Below are 20,196 nucleotides of genomic sequence, written 5' to 3'. Positions count from 1 at the left end.
CAGCCGTGGGTGGAGGCCATTTGGACACGTGTGGTCCCAACAGAGGAGGGCAGCAGGTAAATACCTCTCCTGCTGGCCTTTTCTAGCTTGTTTGTATCTTAGGAAAATTATTTCTCTTATTAAATACAATATCTTATACATTCAACCAACAGTTCAGCTAGTTTGGGGTTGGTTTTCCTTTTTTCTTTTCCTCTCCAATTTGTGCAAGATAATAAATACAGTTCTGGATCCCCACCTGCTTCCTGGTGCCCACATACAGTTAGCATGAGGCTACCCTATAGGAACTGGTATCTGGTAACAGACATTATTTCCTTTTTTCTGTGATTCAGCATGTACAAGCTAGCAAATGTTATAAATAGAAAAGTTGGTTGGTTTTCTTTTTTTTTATCTCCCCCATTCAATAAATATCTACAATTCCATTGAGCTAAACCCCAAGTCATCCAGCTGAGCTGAATTCTGAAACCCAAAGATACCAGAGTCCCACCAGGGTGCTCCTGCCAGCCCTACCCTGGCCAAGGGGATTCCTGGAAATGCTACATGAGCTCTGCCTATTGCTTGTCTAATTGGAGATGACATTTCACTGTCACTGCTGTGCATTTACTGAGGAAATCTCCTCTAATTAAAAACACCGAGAGAGACTAGGTCAGTTTTCTGCATGCAACAAGTACCTACCTACTCATTAGAGTGTTGCATGTTTGGACCAAGATTCCTGTTTAGCACCTTGTGGTTGTCAAGAGAGAGGGGTCACAGCATCCTTGGGGAAGGCAGAACCAGCCCCAGGATGAGGGCATGGACAGAGCCAATATTTGCGTGCTGAAAACCATGGGCCCGCTTGTCAACTGTGCTCTCTTCCTTCCCCTGGCTTCCCCTAGTGTGTGTTAACACTAAAATAAACACTAAAAGCATTCTTTACATTTAAAAAGACACTTTTGTACAGAAGAGGCAAAAGTCAAACAGCAGCAATAGGGGTGGGGGAATGTGCTGTACTTCAAGCAAATGCCATTCACCCCCAAGACAAAAACAAATCTCAATATCTAATGAGCAAAGAAGAGCTTGTTCCAGGAGGGGAGGTACTGGATTGAGATCCCTAGAAAAATACATCTATGTGCATCGTACACTTAGGTTTGTGTGACTTCTTACCAGAGCTTAAGAGGTTTAGAGGGGCGAACCCTGCCCGTCTTTGCTTTGTGGCTGGAGTTTCATCCCCTCTGCTCTGCACCAGGAGCGAGCTGGGCCTGGGGGAAAGGGGATCAGCCCCTTCCTCCTGCACAGGGGCTGCTCTGCTGAGGGAAAGCTCATATTCATTGAGTGAAACCTGATGCCACAGATCAGCTTACAGGCACGAGGACCCGGTGTTGATACAACTGCCTGAACACATCCTGCTGCAGTTCCTCCTGGGAGGAGCAGCCCTGCTACCATCTTGCTTTAGAAAGAGGGTCCAAACCAGTGGGCCGGGTGGGATACGCCCAAAGGGCAGAAGACCCGTCAACAAATGAAATGTAGCTTCACTTCTGGTCCAAGAATCTTTGAGGGACACGGAAAGATTTTGGGAGACACGTACTTTGTGTGCAACAGCCCTTGGAGTGGTGTCTAGGAGGGAAGGAGGGTGGAGGGAGTTCCCCCATCACCTTCAACAGGCTGCTGGGAGCGAGCTGGGGTTTGGAAGGAGGCAGGAAGCAAGTAGCCCGCCCTGAATGTGAATTCAAAGCAGCTTTTTGCAGCTGGGAATGGGGATTGGCTGTGAGGTGGTGCCTGCCAAGCGAGCAGTTAATGGTTCCTGTGGTGTGCAGGCCTGGTGAGCAGCCGTCCCTCCAAGCTGGGAGATTTTCAGCAGCTGTACTTCATGATGTACATGGGTTTGCAGCCTTCACTCTGCATTATTAACATTCCTCCTTTGGCCCCATCTATTTAAACTGCGACCAGTTCCAAAAACCCTGAATAACCCAAAGTGCTTCAGTTTGTGGAAATAGTTGCTTCCGCTTTCTCCGAAGGCAAGAGGCTGACGCTCTCCTCAGAACACAGGTTATTAAAAAGAGCCAACACCACCCTGCTCCACGGAGCATCCTCCCAACTGCACCATTAAAAGGGCTTTTCTGCCCCTTTGCTCTCGGGCAATGCCTTGCAAATGACACTGTTTGTGTTTTTGCATCTGCATCCGGGCCGGCTCACTCGGTCGTAGCATCTCTGGGACAGCTTGACGCAGCCGGTGGCCGGCAGGTAGCAGAGCAGGCAGGGCAGCACCAGGGACAGGGCGCTCATGAAGGACCAGCGGGCGCAGCAGTTGGACTGGGAGCAGGAGCAGGGCTGGTCGGCGCACATGCCCTCGTCGTCCTCGTTGGTGCAGTGGTAGAAGATGCCCTTGACCAGGCACATGCAGGTGGAGTAGTTGACCAGGTTCTGCGCCGAGCACAGACACTCCTGGTTGCACACCCAGCACGAGGGCAGAGTCCGGGGCAGGGCACACTCCTTGCACTTGCATTTCCCACAGGCCTCGCACAGCAGGAAGTGCTTGTCCAGCTCCTGGGACACGGGGCCCTTCAGGTCCAGGGGCTTGCAGTTGATCACCTTGGGCTGGATGCGAACGGCGCGGGGGGACGACTGCTCCGCCACGGGCACCGGGGCCATGTGGTCCAGCAGCCTTTGGTCTGAGGACGTGCTGCTGCTGCTGCTGATGGAGCTGGGGCGCCCGCTGAAGGAGATCCAGGGGTGGGTGACATCCTGCTCGCAGCGCTGAGGGTGCTGGCCGGCCGAGCCCGGCTCCTGGGGGGCTCGGGGACGCTTCTGGGCGGGTGGCTGGGCGGCGCCGGGGTTGTCGGTGTAGTCGTTCTCCAGGTGGGTGCTCTTCATCTGGTCGATGGGCAGGATGGTCAGAGGGTGCTGCAGCCGCCCGTAGGGGATCCGGCTGTCCAGCAAGGGCTGCACCATCACAGAGTTGGGGACAACGGTGATGTTGTGAGGGATCCGGGGCTCCATTGAGAAATCAGTCTGACTGCTGGGGGAAATTCTGTGCTTACGTGTCCTGGGAGAAGGGAAGGAGAAAGAAAAGGGATGGGGGAGAGAGAGAAGAGAGAGAGCGCATTGTTATTGTGGTATCCTGAAATCCCAGCCCAAGAGGGTTCCTTGCTGAGGCTGGTTGTTGTGCTGCAGGTCTTGTAAGGTAAACTTGTGTCCAGGGAAGGCAGAGCACTCAGGTACAAAGTGCCTCTCTCCTCCTTTGCTACCGTGTCCCTCTCCCTGACCTTGGCCATCTATAGCTCTTCCAGCCCCGGGAGGGCTGCAGGCTCCTGGAGAGCCCACTCATGGTTTTACTGAGGGAAGGCACATCTTGGGGCTTCTGGTGTACATTCACATGTGGTTTTGTCAGCAAATTTCCTGAAATGATTTCTCTAAACTTTGGAGGTTTTCCCCAGTTGACCCTGTTCCCTAAAAAACCTGATGCAGGATTGTGGCTTGTGGAAGCATTGGCCTGGTACAAAGGTGCTTTTGAGCACGGGGCTGAGCACCTGTCCTTGCTAACCAAGGCTCTGCCTGTGAGAGGATGGATTGATTTTGGTGAGGAAGTGTTCCCTCTCCATCAGGAGCTGCTGGTTCCAGAGGCTCCTTTATCCCTCCCAGGGGAGGTGGAAGCGCTTGCTCAGCACCTTGTCTGGTGGGAATCCAGGGTGGGAGCCCAGGGTGCAGCCACACGGCTCAGGCTGGATCCATCACCTCACACAGGTAATGAGACACTCGTGCAGCCTGCTAAGTGCACTAATATTCAGCTGAAGTGCTGTTTACCAGCCGCTCTGGCTGAGCCCTCGGTGCCGCAGTTTCTAATTTCATTGAAAGAGTGCAATTTATCCTGGAGTCAATCCAAAGATTCAGCAGTGGCGTAGGACAAGAAACCACAGGAAGTAACTAAACTTAAATCAAAGAACGGAAACGACTCAGTTCAAATTTAGAAAGTGCACATTGTTTTCTAGTAGATGTGCCATTTCCTCACGGGGTGACCTTTATTCATAAATAATATAATGCTGGAGATCAGTTGAAAGAAGGGGTGAGTAAAGCTTTGGTTGCAGGAGGGGAAAAGCTGCTGGTATCAAGAAAAAGGAAGTAGTGAACAGCTTAAGGCATTGCCAGTTGTTTGTGTTCAACAAATAAATTAACCTTCTCCAACAGCGTGAAAGATTTGGACTTGGCAGCGCTGGTTTAACAGCTGGGCTCGATGATCCTAAAGGTCTTTTCCAACCTAAATGATTCTGTGATTCTATGACTTTTAATATTACAGCAGTGGGAAAAAGGAAAAAGAAATGTATCCTGCTGCAACCAAATAGTGCACAAGAAGTGTGTGTGTGTCAATGTGTGTGCACTTGTGTGAGAGCACATCTCCCCTAAAACAAATATGACACCACAAAACTCTGAGCAAGAACTGATTCCGCATCCTGAGGAGAAGAAAGGGAAGCCCATTTTTACCCCCTGAGAAATGCCAGCAGAGTCCACTCTTGCCTTTGTGAATTGTTGCTCTGATGGCTCACGTGGTATTTGGGGCTGGCATTTGGGGCTGGGGCAGGGCAGCTCTCCCGGGCTCGGCCGGAGCGTGGGCAGGGCGGCACATGCCGGGTCTGGGCCCCCTCTGTGCCCTGCACCACAGCAGCAGGAAGAAATGCTTTATTAGCAGTGATGATCTTTATTGTCATGCAGCCCTGATGCTGCTGCTCTTCCCCAGTTAAAATTCTCTGCTGGGTCTTAGCCATTCATTTGGATTTTTTTTTTTTTTATTTCATTATTCATAGCCCATTGACATCCTGACTGGAGGAACAAGAGGGTTTATAAAGCATCTCTTCCTAGTTACTGTATGTAAAAAACAAAGAGAAGCAATGATTCTGACAACTAGGGTGCATGCAGAGGGAAAAGAACTTGATTTTCTTTTGTGCATCAGAATCCAGTGTCATGATATAAAAAGTATTTGCTGCAAGTCAGAGTTTAGCAAAATCATCAGTTCTGTGTCGGCTGTGTGTTACATTTGCAGGGAGACTTTGATTCCACTGGGGTTTTTGTTGTGTTTTTTTTTTTTTTTTAAGGAGAGAGATGCAGCTGTTTTGGTTGCCAAGAGTAAGTGCAGCAGAGCTGATCTTAGATGGAAGGTAGCTGGAGGAAATGGTGGCAGTGCTGCAGGGTGTTCCAGCCTGTCTGCTCCTCCTCAGCCCTGCCTTCGTGGCCTCTCCAGGGCTCTCCCACTCGGTACCAGCTCTCAGGAATCTGCTCTGTTCACCAGATTCCCACTGGTTCCATGGAGAACCGTTTGTTTTAGGGTGCCCTGTGTGGCAGCAGAGCTCAGCCCAGGCAGTGAGCCCTGCTCAGCCCAGCCCTGGTGCCGCCTGTCCCCAGGGTGGCACCGAGGCTGTTCTGCAGCACTGGTGGCACTGTGGGAGTCCCTGGAGGGGGCACTCAGGCTTTGCATGAACTCTGCAGTGCCCAGCCTGCCGTGGGCCAGGGCCAGTGATGCCATCACACAGAAATGGTGTCACCAGATGAATCTGGGGGAGGATTAGAGCCAGGCCACTCCTCAAACACCCCCGGGCACAGACAGGGTCTCAGGCAGGCAGATGTTGAAGATGGCTTATCTGAGATAATGCTAATCAAGATTTCAGTTAATTACCACAGAAAGGAGAGGGACCCTGGACGAGACACCACACATCCAGAGAGTTAAGGATAGGAGTTTTTCATCCTCTTTTTTCACTGTAGTACAGTTTCAAATTGTCTTTTTAATAGATAAACTATTTCTGCAGGACAAGGGGAAGGGAAGCCTGACATGGTGAACTCAAAGATAGGTGGGCACAGGATCTACTTGGATAAAACCTGTGGAGGGGAAACAGCCAAACAAGACCCAGCTCTCCCCATTCCCAGACCCCTGCTATGGCCACAGTGTCTCTCTGGCTCCATCAAAATCACCTTTAAACCACCACAGATGTGCACCCTGGCAGGTTTGGGTGCTTGCACACGTGGTCCTTCACTTTCTGCCCTGCCCTCTCTCTCCTGAGCAGAGGGTTTCTGCAGTTAACTGCTCTTAGCAGACAAATGTTTCTGATATTTATGGAATTTTCCAAGGACCATGACTCCATGGCTGCTGCTGCTGGCCTCGTCACCAGAAGTTCCAGCAGTGCAGTGACATTGCTGGTGACAGATCCAGGTCAAACCCCTCGAGTGCAGAATGGGAGTGAGCTGGGTGCTGCTCACCCTGCCAGGAGGCTCCTCTGCCCTGGGCTCTGCCCCAGGACAGCCATGGCACTGCTCCATGGTGGAGCTGCTCCAGGGTGTGCCTGTGTGCTCTGGGCACCTTTCCCTCAGCTGCCTGTGTGTCCCAGGACAGGGCAGCTTCCAGGGAAGGGCCCTGGGCAGCTGTGCAGGCACACAGTGCTCCCCCTGTCCTGGCAGAGAGCAATCCAGCCAAGCCCTGGGACTGGGGATTCCTGCTGGGCCAGAAGGAAATCCTAAGCCAGACCTGTGGAGTGTCCAAACCTGCTCCTGTGGAGTGTCACAGGCTGGGATGTGCCTGGTGGGGCCTTGTGACCTCCCTGCAGGATCCTCCAAGACACCACACCTGGACCTTTTCTGGCTGATGTGCACCCAGAGGCAGGGCAGCATTTCCTTCAGCTCCCCCCAAAACCCAGCACACACGGGGGGTGTTTGCTCACAAGGACAACACTGCCTTCAGCAGCAACACTGGCACCTTATACACTGAATTTATAAAGCTTATCCAGCCAGATCCCAAATCAAAACTCATGTTTGGGGTAACCTGGCAGAACTTTAGACCCTGACAGAGGACAAGAGCTGAGGGGTGCAACCTTAGGGATCTTTGCTGTCCACTGCCCTAATCTTGACTGTAAATTGCATTTCAATTGAGGAAAAAAAGCCATACAGGACACAAAATTAGTTAATTTTTGATCACAGGTAATTACAGATGTATTACAGCATTAACACAGGCACAAATTCACTGCTTGCAACTGTACAGATAATTTTCTTAAAGTAGACAACAGGAAGAAAAATTCTTGACTATCTTCTCATACAGGGAGTTTTTCATTCTTTAGAGGCAAACAATGAGGTTCTTTTCAAGGCAGCAAACTCCCATGTAGAAAAAAATTTCTCTTCCCCCATGACTGTACAGTCACTCACCACATACAATTTTCAAGTCAAAATATACTTCCTTCCCAGGGAGTAAAATTGGACTCCAAAGTCAAGTTCATACACGTGTTGCAGTGTTTGTTCCATCTCTTCATCAAGATATGGCCAATTTAAAATTACTGTTGTACTGGGTAATTGCAAGTCCTAAAGTTGTAGGAAACCAACTGTTATTGTAAAGTGTTTTGGTATTATTTCAGACTCAAAAGTTTTGTAGGGTTTTGAAATCAGATGAAATTAAAACAAAAGGCATTTTATGTTTAGTAGGATTTTGGATTTGCCTACATCATTTTGTCCTTGTAGGCAATTCCATGAGAAAATAAACTCTCAGGAAAACTCATTCTCATTAATGTCTTCTGAACAAGCTTTGAAAGAACAAGGTTCTGGTATCTTTATTTTCAGAGTGGAGTTGGACAACAAATCTTCCAGGAACTGAAAAACAAAATGGGTCTTGACTTAAAAATCCAGTGAGTGCAGAAATATCTGATGTTCACAACTAGCTGAGTCACCCACTGGTTAACAATTTTAATAAGCTCTTTCTCACATGTTTAACAATATTCTAGATGTTTGTGGTAATAAAAGAATAATGAGAATAAGGGACTTAAGTCCAGAGGAGGGTCCCATGTGGAAGCAATCCTGGGCAACCCAGGACTGCCACAGCCCCAGGGCAGCCAGCAGGAAAATGGGAAAAGCTTCCCTGAGCTCCTCCTCTGCAGCCAGTGACAGGTACAAGGCCCCACAGTTTTGCCCAATCCTTTTTGGGCACAAGAAATGTCTAAAGGGAATTCCAATGTCACAGAAAACCAAAAGGCCCCAAATGTGCTCTTTGGGTGTGTTTGCTGAGAGAGCCCAGGGTGGGCAGGGAAGTGATGCAGGCACCAAACCCCCCTGCTCCAGATCAGGGCCCCTTATCTCTCTCTAATTAATTTCACCTTAATTGCCCCTCATGAGCAGCCTGTCCCTTCTGTTGTGTCTGACAGCACTGGTGGCAGGAGAGGAGGAGCCTCAGCAAAACAAGGTTTCCCCTGGGGTTGCTGGCACTGGATTGTCCCCTCCACATCCTGTGGCATCTCTGGTGGCTCCTTTGTGGAGCCCTGGCACATCAGGGGCTGCTGAACCTGCCCGTGGTGCTGTGCTGCCCTTTGCCAGGGGCTGGTGGCCACCTCCAGGACCATGACATGTATTCTATATCTTATTAATGAAAATGGTTACAGTGGTGCTGGGGGCGTGGGGAGCACCATGCACAAAAAGCTGCCTTCTCAAATTAGAATTGTTAGGGTTGGAAAAGACCTTTAGGATAGTCAAGTCTGACTGTAAACAGAATAAAGGCAATTTGATGCTTCAACATGAATTTTCAATCACAGGTTTCCAAGAATTTCCCAGTTGCTGAAGCATCACAAGGTTCTGTGAAGAAGGGATGGAGAAATTGCCATGGACTGATGAAAGGCTGAGCCTTGCACTGGGACAGGGTAAGAGCTGAGCTGCTCCTTTGGGGATCTGCTTTGGGTCAGACCAGACAACTCTGAATCCTGGCACCTACAGAAGGACCACACCTGCTCTGGGGCACTGATACTAGACCTGGGCTACATTAAATGTTAGGAAGAAATGGTTTCCTGTGAGGATGCTGAGGCCCTGGCACAGCTGGGGCTGCCCCTGGATCCCTGGCAGTGCCCAAGGCCAGGCTGGACACTGGGGCTGGGAGCAGCTGGGACAGTGGGAGGTGTCCCTGGGGTGGGTTGGGATGAGCTTTAGGGTCCCTTCCATCCCAAACCATTCTGTGACTCCATTACCAATGCAAAAGTTGAATTAGTCTCTGGCAGAGCTGTGACAGTCACTCATTGACACAGAGGCAGCAATAGCTGCAGTAAATGCACTGCAGAAATTGGTTTATTTTCTTTGCTCTCTGGGACATATGAATTTCTGAAAATACAGTGCAAGAGGAACAAAACAAGCAAAGCATAGAATATTCAGTCTTAATACAGGAAATGATCATAATTGAAAGCAACACATGGGAAGCAGTCTCATGCCAGGGGTGGGCAGAAACATTTCCAGGCCTGTGCAAGGCAGCAGAGCTCAGAATCGATGGCAACCAGTGCCAAAGCTGACCTGTCACCACCAGACTGTCTCCTCTGGTGGCTTGGTTAAAAAGCATTTTTTGGTTGAAAAGCTCCTCTGGAAGTGTTGGGCAGAGCTGGACCTGAGCATTGGGCAGGGCAGGGTGCTGGGGGACAGGACAGGGTCCCCCCAAGTGATCAATAAAGGATTTGCTCCCCGAGGCCCAGCAGAGGAGGAGCTGGAGGCAGGGAGCAAATCCTGCCCCTGCCTTTGTTTGGCATGAAGGACATGCTCCTGTCCAGGCCTGCCAGCGGTGACCAGGGACACTCTGCTCCTGGTGCAAGCCAAAGGGGTCAATTAGAGCCTTTAATGAGGAAGACTACTCTCAGAGGTAGTTAAAGGAGACCTTGCAGCAAGCACATGTTTTTAATGTGGGATTAAGAATAATTCATAAGGTTGGAGTTCATTAAGGCTGAGTTCGGCTGGCTGGATTTTGAGTCAAGCTGTAAATGCTTCAAAAAAAGGAAAAAAAAAAGCTTTTTCCCCCTAAAGTGTGTATTAATATTAACAAAATATTGACATTCATTCTTTTTGTTCCCCTCCTTAGCAGCCTTATCTAGCTAAGGCCAGCTAGAATCTTCTCTACAAGCAATAAGGCAGGAAAAAAATTTAGAAAGCTTATTAGGGAAACCTGCCATTTTTAAAACGAGACACTAAATTCTTGCCAGAGTGTGGAAATTCAGGAGCTGGGAAATGAGACCTGTAGACTTCCAAGAAGCTGTCTCTGTCCAGCTAAAGTCTGTTCCTATGGTGCGAGTGAATAAAGCACATTTTGGCCCACTAGCATTCAGATCTCTGGGGACTTGGATTTCTCAGTCAAAGCCTTTTACTGGACAAAAACATTTATTTTAAGGTCAGAAAACTAAGCTCAGATATGATCTATTAAGCTAATGGTACTAAATGATAACCTTATTGGAAGGATTGTAGATTTTCTTGAGGAAATTGCATTGCAAAAGGATAAAAAAAACAACACTTGTGCAACTGTTTGCCTGTAAAAACACAGTTTTTACTACTGTGCGAAGCTGGGAAGTTATATAGCAATATGATGAATGAATTTTTTTCTTTCACATTTAATTTTATGAAAATTGTCAGAACTGGTAATTAATTATTGCTGTAGTGTTGTAAGGGATGTTGAATTTTATTTCACCGAAGTCTGAGAACAGATTTTTTTTTTGGGGGGGGCGGGTAGGAATTGCTTTTTGAGATGTTGCATTCCCCAGTATGGTTTGGAAATTAGTCATGATTCCAGGAAAACAGCTTTTGTTTTGCTGTTTCAGGAGGAGAACAAATAATTTCTCCCCTGCACATACCTCATGGAGAATTTCAAAAGGACTGCAGTATTCAGAAATGGTCCTTTTAATTTTATCATCCCAATGTAGAGTCCCTTCCAGCAAGGGAAAACACAGCAGCCCATGGAAAAGGGCACATTTATCAACGAGACATCCCCAGTGGGGTTCCAATAACTGAGAACAACCCCTCCTCCTGCTATCATTCATTTTTATATGGACAAGGGGGAAGCCAGTCATCAGGATCATTGTGATTCTGTGCACAAATTGGAGCTTTATTCTTTAACCCAAAATAAAGGCAGAGAGGGGAAGCTGTAATATTGGGAAAGCTGAGTTCCTCTTTACCGAATTAAAGAGCAATTTCTTGCCATGCTGTCCCCTTGGCATGGCATGGAGGAAAGGCAGCAGCTGGAGAAGTTGTAAAGAATCTAGAACGTGCCTTTCCCACTCTGGATAATGCAGGGATGCTTTTCCTTTTCTCTTTCATTCTCTCCTTCACCCTTTAAAGAAAAACTTGGGGCTACAAAGGACTTAAATGAAGCAATCAGACCCTTGGTAACTGGTGGTGAAAGAGGGAATCCTTTTCCCCCGTGATATTCCTTTGCACTGCCATTTCCAAGGTCTGCATTGCCAGCCCTGCTTTCCTCTAAGACCTTTGTGCCTTTTCCATGCCCCTTTCTGCTTTTTCCATTCCCCTCCTGATAATGAATTTTCAGAACATGTCGTCTCCAGGCTTGTCTTTCTCCTGTGACGCCAGGACTGGTACCAGAAAATAAAATCCTGGCTTATCTTTGCTACGCAGTTGGTAGAAAGGAACAGCCAGCACAGGTTTTTCCTCCATACATAAAATATTTCATGTATTAGATGAAGTTATTCCAGGTACACATTTTTATTACTCATCTAGCCTTTAAAATGCAGCATCCATCCAGATTTAAAACAAGTGTACAGCAAGACAGGGAAGAACAGTGATGGAATAAGGCACTGAGGCCAAAAAAATGAAAAAAAGGCTTCTATGAAATAAAATGCTGAAGAGCAAAGGTCATGCAGGAAAGGTCTGACACATGAGTGGCTGATTTCTGAAGTGTCCTATTATGGAGACAGCTAAAAACTACTTGACACTCACAAGACAGGGCTTTGGAAAAGAGAGGAAATGCGGATAATCCATTCCACAGCAAGAAAGATCCAATTCTGACTTGTCAGCCCAGGTGACCATGTATTTATGCTCCTTTTCGGGGAAGGAAGGAGGGATGAAGGAGAAGACACCCCATCAGCAGAAAAAAGCCACTTATTCTGCTGTAAAAGCCTGCAAACAAACCCGACCCAAGTGTGCTGAAACCTGCCTGCCATATATGTACAGCAAATGCAGATGTTGATGGGAGAACGCAGAAAAGAGGTATAAATCAGAGACGCAGGGACACAAATGGAAATTCTGCAAGAAACAGGATATTTCTCCAGAATGCCAAGTCTCCTCTAGGCTGGGAAGCACCAGGCAGCTCTCCACTGTACATAATTATAGCTAATCACTGTTAGAAAAGTCATCGCCAGAAATATGCTCCTGATCAGCGATCTGTAAGGAGCAGCCCAACACATCTAGAACGAGCGCAGGATTTTCCCTCGGGGAGCAGGCTTGGCTTTTTCTACTTAAAACATTTTAACAATTGCTCGCAAGCACCGATCTCGTACTTACTTTAAATAATTCAGCTAGGACCATCTCTCCATAGGCGAGTTAATCCCAAAAGCGAGGCGGACGAGGGGGCCGGACCTGGGAGAACGCTGGCAGGAGCGGCAGGAGCTGCGGGCAGGGACCTGCGAGCGCGGCGCTGTCAGCGGCGGCCGCGGCGCTGCACCCGCCCGCCTGCCTGGGAAAATGGCTATTTTATGAATGGGAGGGCAGCGGCCGCGAGTGCGCATGCGCTGCCGCCCGACTCTATGAATGGGTGGGCACCGCGGCGGCAGCGCGCATGCTCCGCTGCCTTTTATGAATGGGGGCTGGAGGGGAGCGCGGATGCGGCTCCCGGGGTTTTTTTTTCCCCTTTTTTTTTTATGAATGAAGGGCAGCGGCAGCTGCGCATGCACCGCGCCCCCCGCCCGGGGCTGGAGGTAACGGCGGGAGTGGGGGGCACCCGAGGCCGGGGGGGGCACCCCGAGCTCCCTCCCCGGCGGGCCCGATCCCGGGGAGCAGCCGGGAGGGCGCCCCCGGCCCCTCGGGCATCCCCGGCCGCCGCCCCGGGCGGCCGCACCCCGCCGGGAGCGGGGCGAGGGGCGGCAGCGAGGGCAGCGCCTCTCGCCGGGAGCCGGGGGGGGGACAGCGGCACGTTCGGCTGGAGGTTCTGGCGATCCCCGCTTTTGGGGTGCGTGACCACGAGTGAAACGATGGGAACGGTTCTCCGTTAGCGCTCGGCTTCGTTTCCCGGTGCTGAGAGTGCGGCTCGTTCCATTCACCGCAGCATCGTCACACACCCGTGTCCGTCCCCTGTGCCTGGCGCCTGTGGCGGCACCTGGGTGAAAACGCGACAACTCCCCGCCCCGAGTGATGTATGTGCAACCTGTGGGTTCATTTCATGGCTTTCTCTCCTGAGGAACAGAGGACGTGGGGTAGAGCCGCAGGTTCCCCACACCCACCCAGGGCCAGCAGCTGCTCCCGTTTCATGGACGTGAGGCCACGGATGCGCTGCTCTCAGCTCCGCATCCCTGCCCGTGTGCAGATTTTTGGGGAGCCTCTCGCAGCTCCGCAGCCCTGCCCGTGTTCAGGTTTTTGGGGAGCCTCTCGCAGCTCCGCATCCCTGCCCGTGTTCAGCGTTTTGGGGAGCCTCTCCCAGCTCCTCAGCCCTGCCCGTGTGCAGGTTTTTGGGGAGCCTCTCCCAGCTCCGCAGTCAGGTCCTGGGGCTTCCCACCCATCCTTAGCCCGGCGCTAAGGGAGAGCCCTGCCCGAGCGTGTGCCGGGCCCTGCCCGTCCCTCCGTGCTCCAGTTCCGCTCGCCACAGGCGGGGTCTCCGCTGCAGCTGCCGCGGAAGCGGCCGCAGGTGGGGCCTCGGGCCGTGCGGTCCCCCAGGAGCCTCCCAGACAGGTTGCTTTCCTGAAAATGCATTAATGATGTATTTTAATATCTGCGAGGAGTCATCTGCAGAGCACAAAGCAAGGCCCTGCTCATTTCCTGCCCTGTTTATGGCATGTGTATTTCAAAGCTTGCACAACACTGAATAAAACCCCGTTGTTTATTTATTTAGTGCTAATACAAACAATGTATGTTACCGCAGATACAAAACCAAGGAGATTTCTTTTTCCGGGAAGGATTTCTCCCTCCAAGAGCTGTGCTCTGAATTGATCATTTCCTTAGGTGTGTTTGTCTCCGCGGGCAGACGCATTTCTGAGTGGGAGCCGTATTGTGGGTCATGGGCAAATGCAATTTAACAAGGAGAGGACAGAAGATGGAGACTCCCTAAAGAACAGCTTTTCCAGAAGGCTGCATAAAATCTTACTGGCCTTCAAATCTATCAGCTGGGTGCTTTTGAAAATAAATAGAAGGTGGTTGGTAAAAGTGTTGCTTTGTTACTGGTTGTGTTCTTTGCAGTGAAGTACTGCTGGAAGGACAGGCAGGCAGAGAAATTCAATGTCTATGATTTTGGAAATTGGCAAATAAAGAGATAATGGAAGAAAATGTGATTTTAAAAAAGCTTGTATAGAAGAAAAGATGAAAAAAATATCGTCGTGCTGTATTTCATGCTGGAAAGCAGCCCAAAGCTGAGAGACTCAAATTCCTGAGCACAAAAATCTCTGATCCCATCGTTTTACAACACTGGCACAGGATAAATTCTGCACCTTGATTTGAGTGCTGCCAGTGTTCTGTAACGTCGCAGCAGTGGCAGAGTCAAGCGCCTCTGAATTCAAGGCTTTTATCTCTGAATGCCGAGTTCTGTGTTCGGGGCCGCGGGCACAATGCCCGGGGGAAATCCTTTGTTACAGCGCGGAGCATCTCCCTGCGAGCCCGGCCCCTGCAGAGCCGCTCTGTGCTGCCCGAGCCTGCAGCCCCCAGCAGCCCCAGGCACTGCCCTGCCAGCCCCTGCCCTCCTGGGACCCCCCAGCAATAAAACTGAACGAGGAAACAAAAATGATTATCCAGGTGTGAAGGAGTGAGGAGGAAATGGGGTCTGGCTGTGTGGCTCTCGGGAGAGAAAAGGGGGAATATTGCTGGTAGGGCTGGGGATTGATGAAACCTTTTCAGGCAGAGAATGATGAGATTGTATATCTTGGAGCTAATTCACCTCTTCCTTAAGATGTACTGAAAACATGATTTGACTAATTCTCCCCTACGGACAAAGGTGTTTCTTGCTAGATCTTAGCCTGATTGCTATGCTCAGGCACCCAAGGCTTGGGTTTGGAACTGTGTGTGCATTTGGAATTGGGAGTGAATTCCTCCAAGCTGCTGTTCCTGTTGGTACCAGTGGGCTCTGCTCTGGCTGTGGATCAGGATCCAGAAGCTGAGCTGGGGCTCACTGAGGCAAAAGCCCAGGGTGAGGGTGGAGGATGCTCTGCACTCTGGAGATTCCCGGCTCCTCTGGATCCCTCTGCAAACAGGGGGAGCTGGAGATGCCCGTGTGCAGTGCTGGGCTGACAAGGGGAGGGATGGTGTGTCCCCACCTCTGCCGATGCTCACTCTGCTCCCCAGATCTCCTCATGCTGCTGTGAAGAGCAGGTTGTGCCTGTGGGGAGGAGGCTCCTTGTCGGGAGGGCTCAGGGGCTGCTGCAGTGCCAGGGAGGAGCATTGTGTTATCCTTGTGGGATTCTGGAAGCTGAGGCTTGAAGGGAAATACCACTTATCCCAGGACATGTAACGAGTTATCCACGTTGGCAGTGCTGCTGATACTGAACTCTGCACTCCTTCCTCGTGCAGGAAATTAATTGCTCGCTCATTTCATGCCCATTTAAACTCTGGAATGGCTGCAGATTTTTAAACCCGATTTCTTCTCTGGGATGAATTGTGCTGCTGCCACACTTGCTTTGCCTCTGAAGTTCTTTAATTTGGTTCTGGTCCATCCTGGAGCAGCCTGGCAGAGCTGGGTGTGTGTGAGCGCTGGCAGCCAGCACTGCTGGGCTCCCCTTGGAGCAGCTCGCTCTGGAGCGAGGTTCTCCAGCCCTGCTCTGCTGTGTGGGCTGGCACAGCTCCAGGCAGGGTGTGTGTGTCTTGGCCCAAAGCTGGCGGTTTAAGGAAATGCATGGTTCCTAATCTGCCATCAGAAAAAAGCAAATATGCAGGCAATTTAGGAAAGTGAAAGTGCAACCCCCTGGGGAGCGCGGAGCTGGGGCTTCAGAGGCGTTCTGAGCGCGGAGCCGTGTTCTGCCTTCAATCCTGGCCCACTTGGCACTCTGCTGTTTTTGAGCTGGATCAAGAGCAGATGTGTAGACTTTATCTGCTGAGGTTTTCGTGCTCCTCCAAATCCTTTCTGGCTGGCGTCGGGGCCTTACGGTAACAGGGCTGAGGAAGGAGCTCCCCTGTCTCAGCTGATCCTGCCTGTGGAATTTGCTGATTTGCTGGCAGTGGGTGCAGGTTCTTGTGGAGGAGGTGGTTTGTAACCTTGGCCTGGCCTCTTGGAACCAAAGGATGCCCACATGGGTGGTTTTGCCATCTCTTGGTGATAGAAGGAGAAGAAAAGATGAAAAATTCCTTCTCATTATTTACTTCACCATTGCCGTGCATGTTATAAATATGGAAACTTTAGATTAAATTTTCCTATGAAAAATGAAAACTGAGAATTTCAGATCTTATCACCTCTTAGAAATAATTGATAAAACCTGGAAACCTGAATGTTTCTCTTTTAATCCACTGACACCCTGTGCCCCTTGCATGGAAATGCATTGCTCCAGAATCCATCTGGGGCAGCATCCCATATTCCTGATTTGCTTGGTGCTTGTGATGCCTCCAGCCATGGGCAGAGTAGGAAGGATGAGTCCTACTGGTAAGTACTGGTGGATTGAGCCAGATATTTGTCATACATAAGTCAGAGCAATTGTTTGGATGTTGCTATAGGAATTCTCCTCCCCTTGTGCATTGCAACCAGCAGTTACTGAGCTGCTCTGTCATGGAGACGAGTGAGAGGGGTTTCTGTGGAATCACAGAAGTGTTGGGAAAACAGTGTTGGGATCATGGGCTCTTGGGCACAGCCTGAAATGGGATTGGGGTGCCAGACAGAAAGCAGGTGCCACAGAAGAGGTGCCCACCAGGAGCCAGCAGTGCCTGCTCAGCTGTGGAGGTGCTGGGTGCTGCTCTCCCAGGGTGACATTGGCAGAATCTGGGAGCTGATGGAGCCTGGGGCTCCCTGGGAGTCACCACCTCCCAGAGCTTCCCTCTGGATCCCAGCCCGTGTGGGGAGTGAGAGGAGCCTGGTGTTGTAAGCAGGAAGGATGGCTGGGTGTCACTGCCTGGTTTTGTGTGGGTGGGAGGCAGTGCTGGGCTCTCCCGTGCAGGGACACTCGGGAAGTGTCCCCAGCTTTGTCTGGCTGCCTTGAGGTGCCCTGGCATGGAGCAGGAGCCTCTCCTGGCAGCCAGGCCCCTGGCACGGGCAGCACGTCCCCTCCTGTTATGAAATCACCTCATAAACTCTGCAAACTGCCCTGGGGCTGACTAAGAATCCTTATCTGTGTTCCCAGTGAAGCTCTTGCTGCTCCTGCGGCACAGATGAAAGGTCTGGGCTTCCTCCTCTCTTATCAGGCACCTGTTGTTGTATCCAGACATTACTCACATCCTTGGAGTCACATCTTGGTTTGCATAATTAACACCAACTGCTTCGTTTCCTTCCTTCCCTTGCAGTTCTGCTCCGTGCCCTTACCTGGCTGTGGAGCCCTCGGGGTTATTTTGGGTTTTTACACAAGCAATGGAAATTTGGGAGCAGCAGCTCGGGGAAGATGAGAAGATTTTAGTCAGGTAGAAGGGATGATCTTCAGTCTTGAACTGGTGCTGCAGCCACAGTCTGTGGTGGGGTATTCTGTACCAATTCTTTATGAGTGGTATGGAAAAGCCTGGAGCAAACCTAAACAGAAGATTGTGCAGCAAATTTGGCCTCAGAAAATGGCAAATCACAGAGTCCTGGAATGGTTTGGGTGGGAAGGAACCTTAGAGCCCATCCAGTCCCACCCCTGCCACGGCAGAGACACCTTCCACTGTCCCAGGCTGCTCCAAGCCCTGTCCAACCTGGCCTTGGATATATGAAGTATGTAAGGGTTTTTTTTGAGGGTTTGGCTGTTATACTTGTTTATATTTTTGCAATTATATCTGACTTATCTGGCAACTTTAATTCCACCTGAGTGCCCCATCTTTTGCTCTTGCTTTTTGGAGTTTTGCTGCTTTGAAGGTGTTTTCTGGCTGTTTGCTGTGTGCTGGCTGTGCCATCATCTCACAGGCTGAACTCAGAATATCAGAGCGATTTGCCATTCACTGGCATGCAGAATTCCACTGAGATAAATGCAAATGCTGAAGCTGGGACCTGACCAGGGTTGGGATTCTGGGCTGGCCGCTCTGCAGACCTGGGCTTTGCACAGGTGGAGCTCCTCAGGCAGAGGGAGAGCAGCTCCAGCCTGGCTGTGAAGGATGAGCAGGGCTCTGGGGCTGCTGGGATCCCTCCTGCTGCCCAGCTGGCAGAGCAGCTTTGCTCCTTACCAGGCAGAGACTCCGTCTGAGATTTGGATTTTCCCATCACAGGCTCCAGCTCTGACACTGGACCTGCTGCTTAGTCTTCTTGGAAGGGCTGTGGATTCTTTTCCAACCTGCAGGACTCAGCCTCTTGATTGTATTTCAGGGAGGGAAATTTTTCACCTGTTTTTGATTGACTCCATCATCTCAAGGACCATAAATTGTGAATGTGTCCATGGTTTTTTCTGGATATTTATTTACGGTTCAGGTCAATAGTCTCCAGAAACACAATTCTGCTTACAAACTGAATTCCTGGGCTGCATTCCCAGGCGTTCCCATGTGACTCGAGCATTTTTAGCAACTAAGTGAACAAATGCAAACATATTTGCAGGGCAGGGGAAGTGCTGCTCTCCACATTCTCTCTGAGAGCCTGGGGGCTCTCCCCAGGTGCCCTGGATGTGACAAGGCAGAGGTCCCTGTGGAGCATCCCTGTCTGGGACTGGCAGGGCAGCACGGGGACTTTGGCCACCTGCAGCTCAAGAGTGCAAGGGGAATGGCCCCTCTGTCCCCTGGCCCCATGCCCTGGGTCCCCTGGCAGGGCACAGCCCCTCTCTGCCTGTCTGCAGCAGCTGGGAATTGTCTTTCCTGTGGGATTCTGGGCTCAGCAGAGGTGGAGATCTGGTTTTTAAATGCCAGGGAAGAAGTGATGCCAGCAGGCAGCATCTGCTGGCTCAGGGCTCTCAGCAGCCATCTCTTCACCTGTGAGTAGGAAACTCATTTTCACTGGGAGGAAATGGTGTTCCCTGGCCAACAAAGCAACGTTGTAGAAAAGTCCTGACCTTAAAAGTCACGCTGACCGTGCAGCAGTGCTTCACAGGTCCTCTGGTGTCTGTACTGCTATAGCAGGTCAGGCTGAGCCTGAAAAATCTGAGTATTGGGATTGTTCTCACTTCTGCAGTCCCTGGCCAGAGCTACAAATTATTGACAGCAGCCTGGAGAAATGCTGCAGCCATGCCTGAAACCCTCACTAATACCCAGTTACATTTTGGTCAGAAAACCCTCAAATTCCTTCCTAAAAAGCCACATAACTTTTCACTGCATAATGTAATTAATGAACAGCAAAGCAAACACTTAAATATCAACTGATCTTTTGCATATGTACTGAAGTGACCAAAAGCAGACAGCAAATCCATCTTTATTTTGGCAGGAACAAGGGCTGTGTCTTCCACCTGAGACAGACAGGGATACTGATGAGTAACAGCCGTGCTGTATTCATGCATCAGCATAAAAGCTCAAATAAATTACTGTTAGATTCTTGTTTTTCCTTCTTGTGTAGAATTGAACTTTCCCCAAAACCAAATTACATCAAAACAATCTCAGAGGTCTCTTCAATTAGATAATCTAGTCAACTTTCAAACATTTTTTGCGACCAATTAGTTTTGATTTGCTGGGGAAGATGTTGGTGCTGTTTCTTTAAAGAGAGCTGCAGTCCTGCAATGCCAGTGGATAAATCCCCAGAGCTGAGGGAGGTTTGATCACCAAGGCACCACCAGTGTCTTTTTCCTCTTGCATTTCTGGTCTGAAGTTTATGAAACTTGGAGCAAAAAGGCACAAATTTAGTCCCTGTGTAGCTGCTGCAGTAGTTAAAGGTATTCCTGAGGAGTCATTTCTGTTCTTTCTGAGGTTTAGGTTTAAAGTGCAAGGACTCCCTGTCCTTGCTATGGGCTGCAGTGCCAGGGGCTGTGCTGGTGGGAAACAATTGCCTTGGGGTTTTTGCAGTGTAAAATCTCTCTGGGTTGTAGCTCTCTGCTGGCTCCCCAGGATGGGGGATGATTAATTAACTGTACATTTTATCCAGAGCTCCCCTGGGCCCTGTGGCATTGATCTGGTTTGTGTGGCTCCTGTCTCCAGCCCCACGCCGTCATTTTTAACTGGCTTTGGTTTCTGGGGGATCTGTAACACACATCACAATGGAAATGCTGAAATCTGGCGTTTCATTCATGATTTATAACT

The 20,196-nt window shown here is 50.1% G+C and overlaps 1 protein-coding gene and 1 long non-coding RNA gene across 2 annotated transcripts in view; one reads left to right on the top strand and one right to left on the bottom strand.

Moving 5' to 3' along the window:
• Positions 1–975: 975 nt before the first annotated feature.
• Positions 976–12,440, bottom strand: SPRY4 (sprouty RTK signaling antagonist 4). The gene is made up of 2 exons (XM_077186452.1): positions 12,247–12,440; positions 976–3,019 (listed from the first exon to the last, which is right to left on the bottom strand). Exon 2 carries the CDS (start codon positions 2,971–2,973, stop codon positions 2,080–2,082), a length of 894 nt encoding a protein of 297 aa, XP_077042567.1. The 5' UTR covers positions 2,974–3,019; positions 12,247–12,440; the 3' UTR covers positions 976–2,079.
• Positions 12,441–12,543: 103 nt separating this feature from the next.
• The window catches only part of LOC143695259 (uncharacterized), a 52,427-nt gene continuing 44,774 nt past the window's right edge, over positions 12,544–20,196 (top strand). Inside the window, exon 1 of the long non-coding RNA XR_013184362.1 lies at positions 12,544–12,659. This is a non-coding gene — a long non-coding RNA (uncharacterized LOC143695259). The remainder of the gene's footprint in view (positions 12,660–20,196) is intronic.

Source organism: Agelaius phoeniceus, chromosome 15 (assembly GCF_051311805.1).
Source record: "Agelaius phoeniceus isolate bAgePho1 chromosome 15, bAgePho1.hap1, whole genome shotgun sequence".
NCBI classification, from domain to species: domain Eukaryota; kingdom Metazoa; phylum Chordata; class Aves; order Passeriformes; family Icteridae; genus Agelaius; species Agelaius phoeniceus.
Note: the sequence above shows the minus strand (reverse complement) of the source record. Positions and strands in the feature narration are given on the sequence as shown.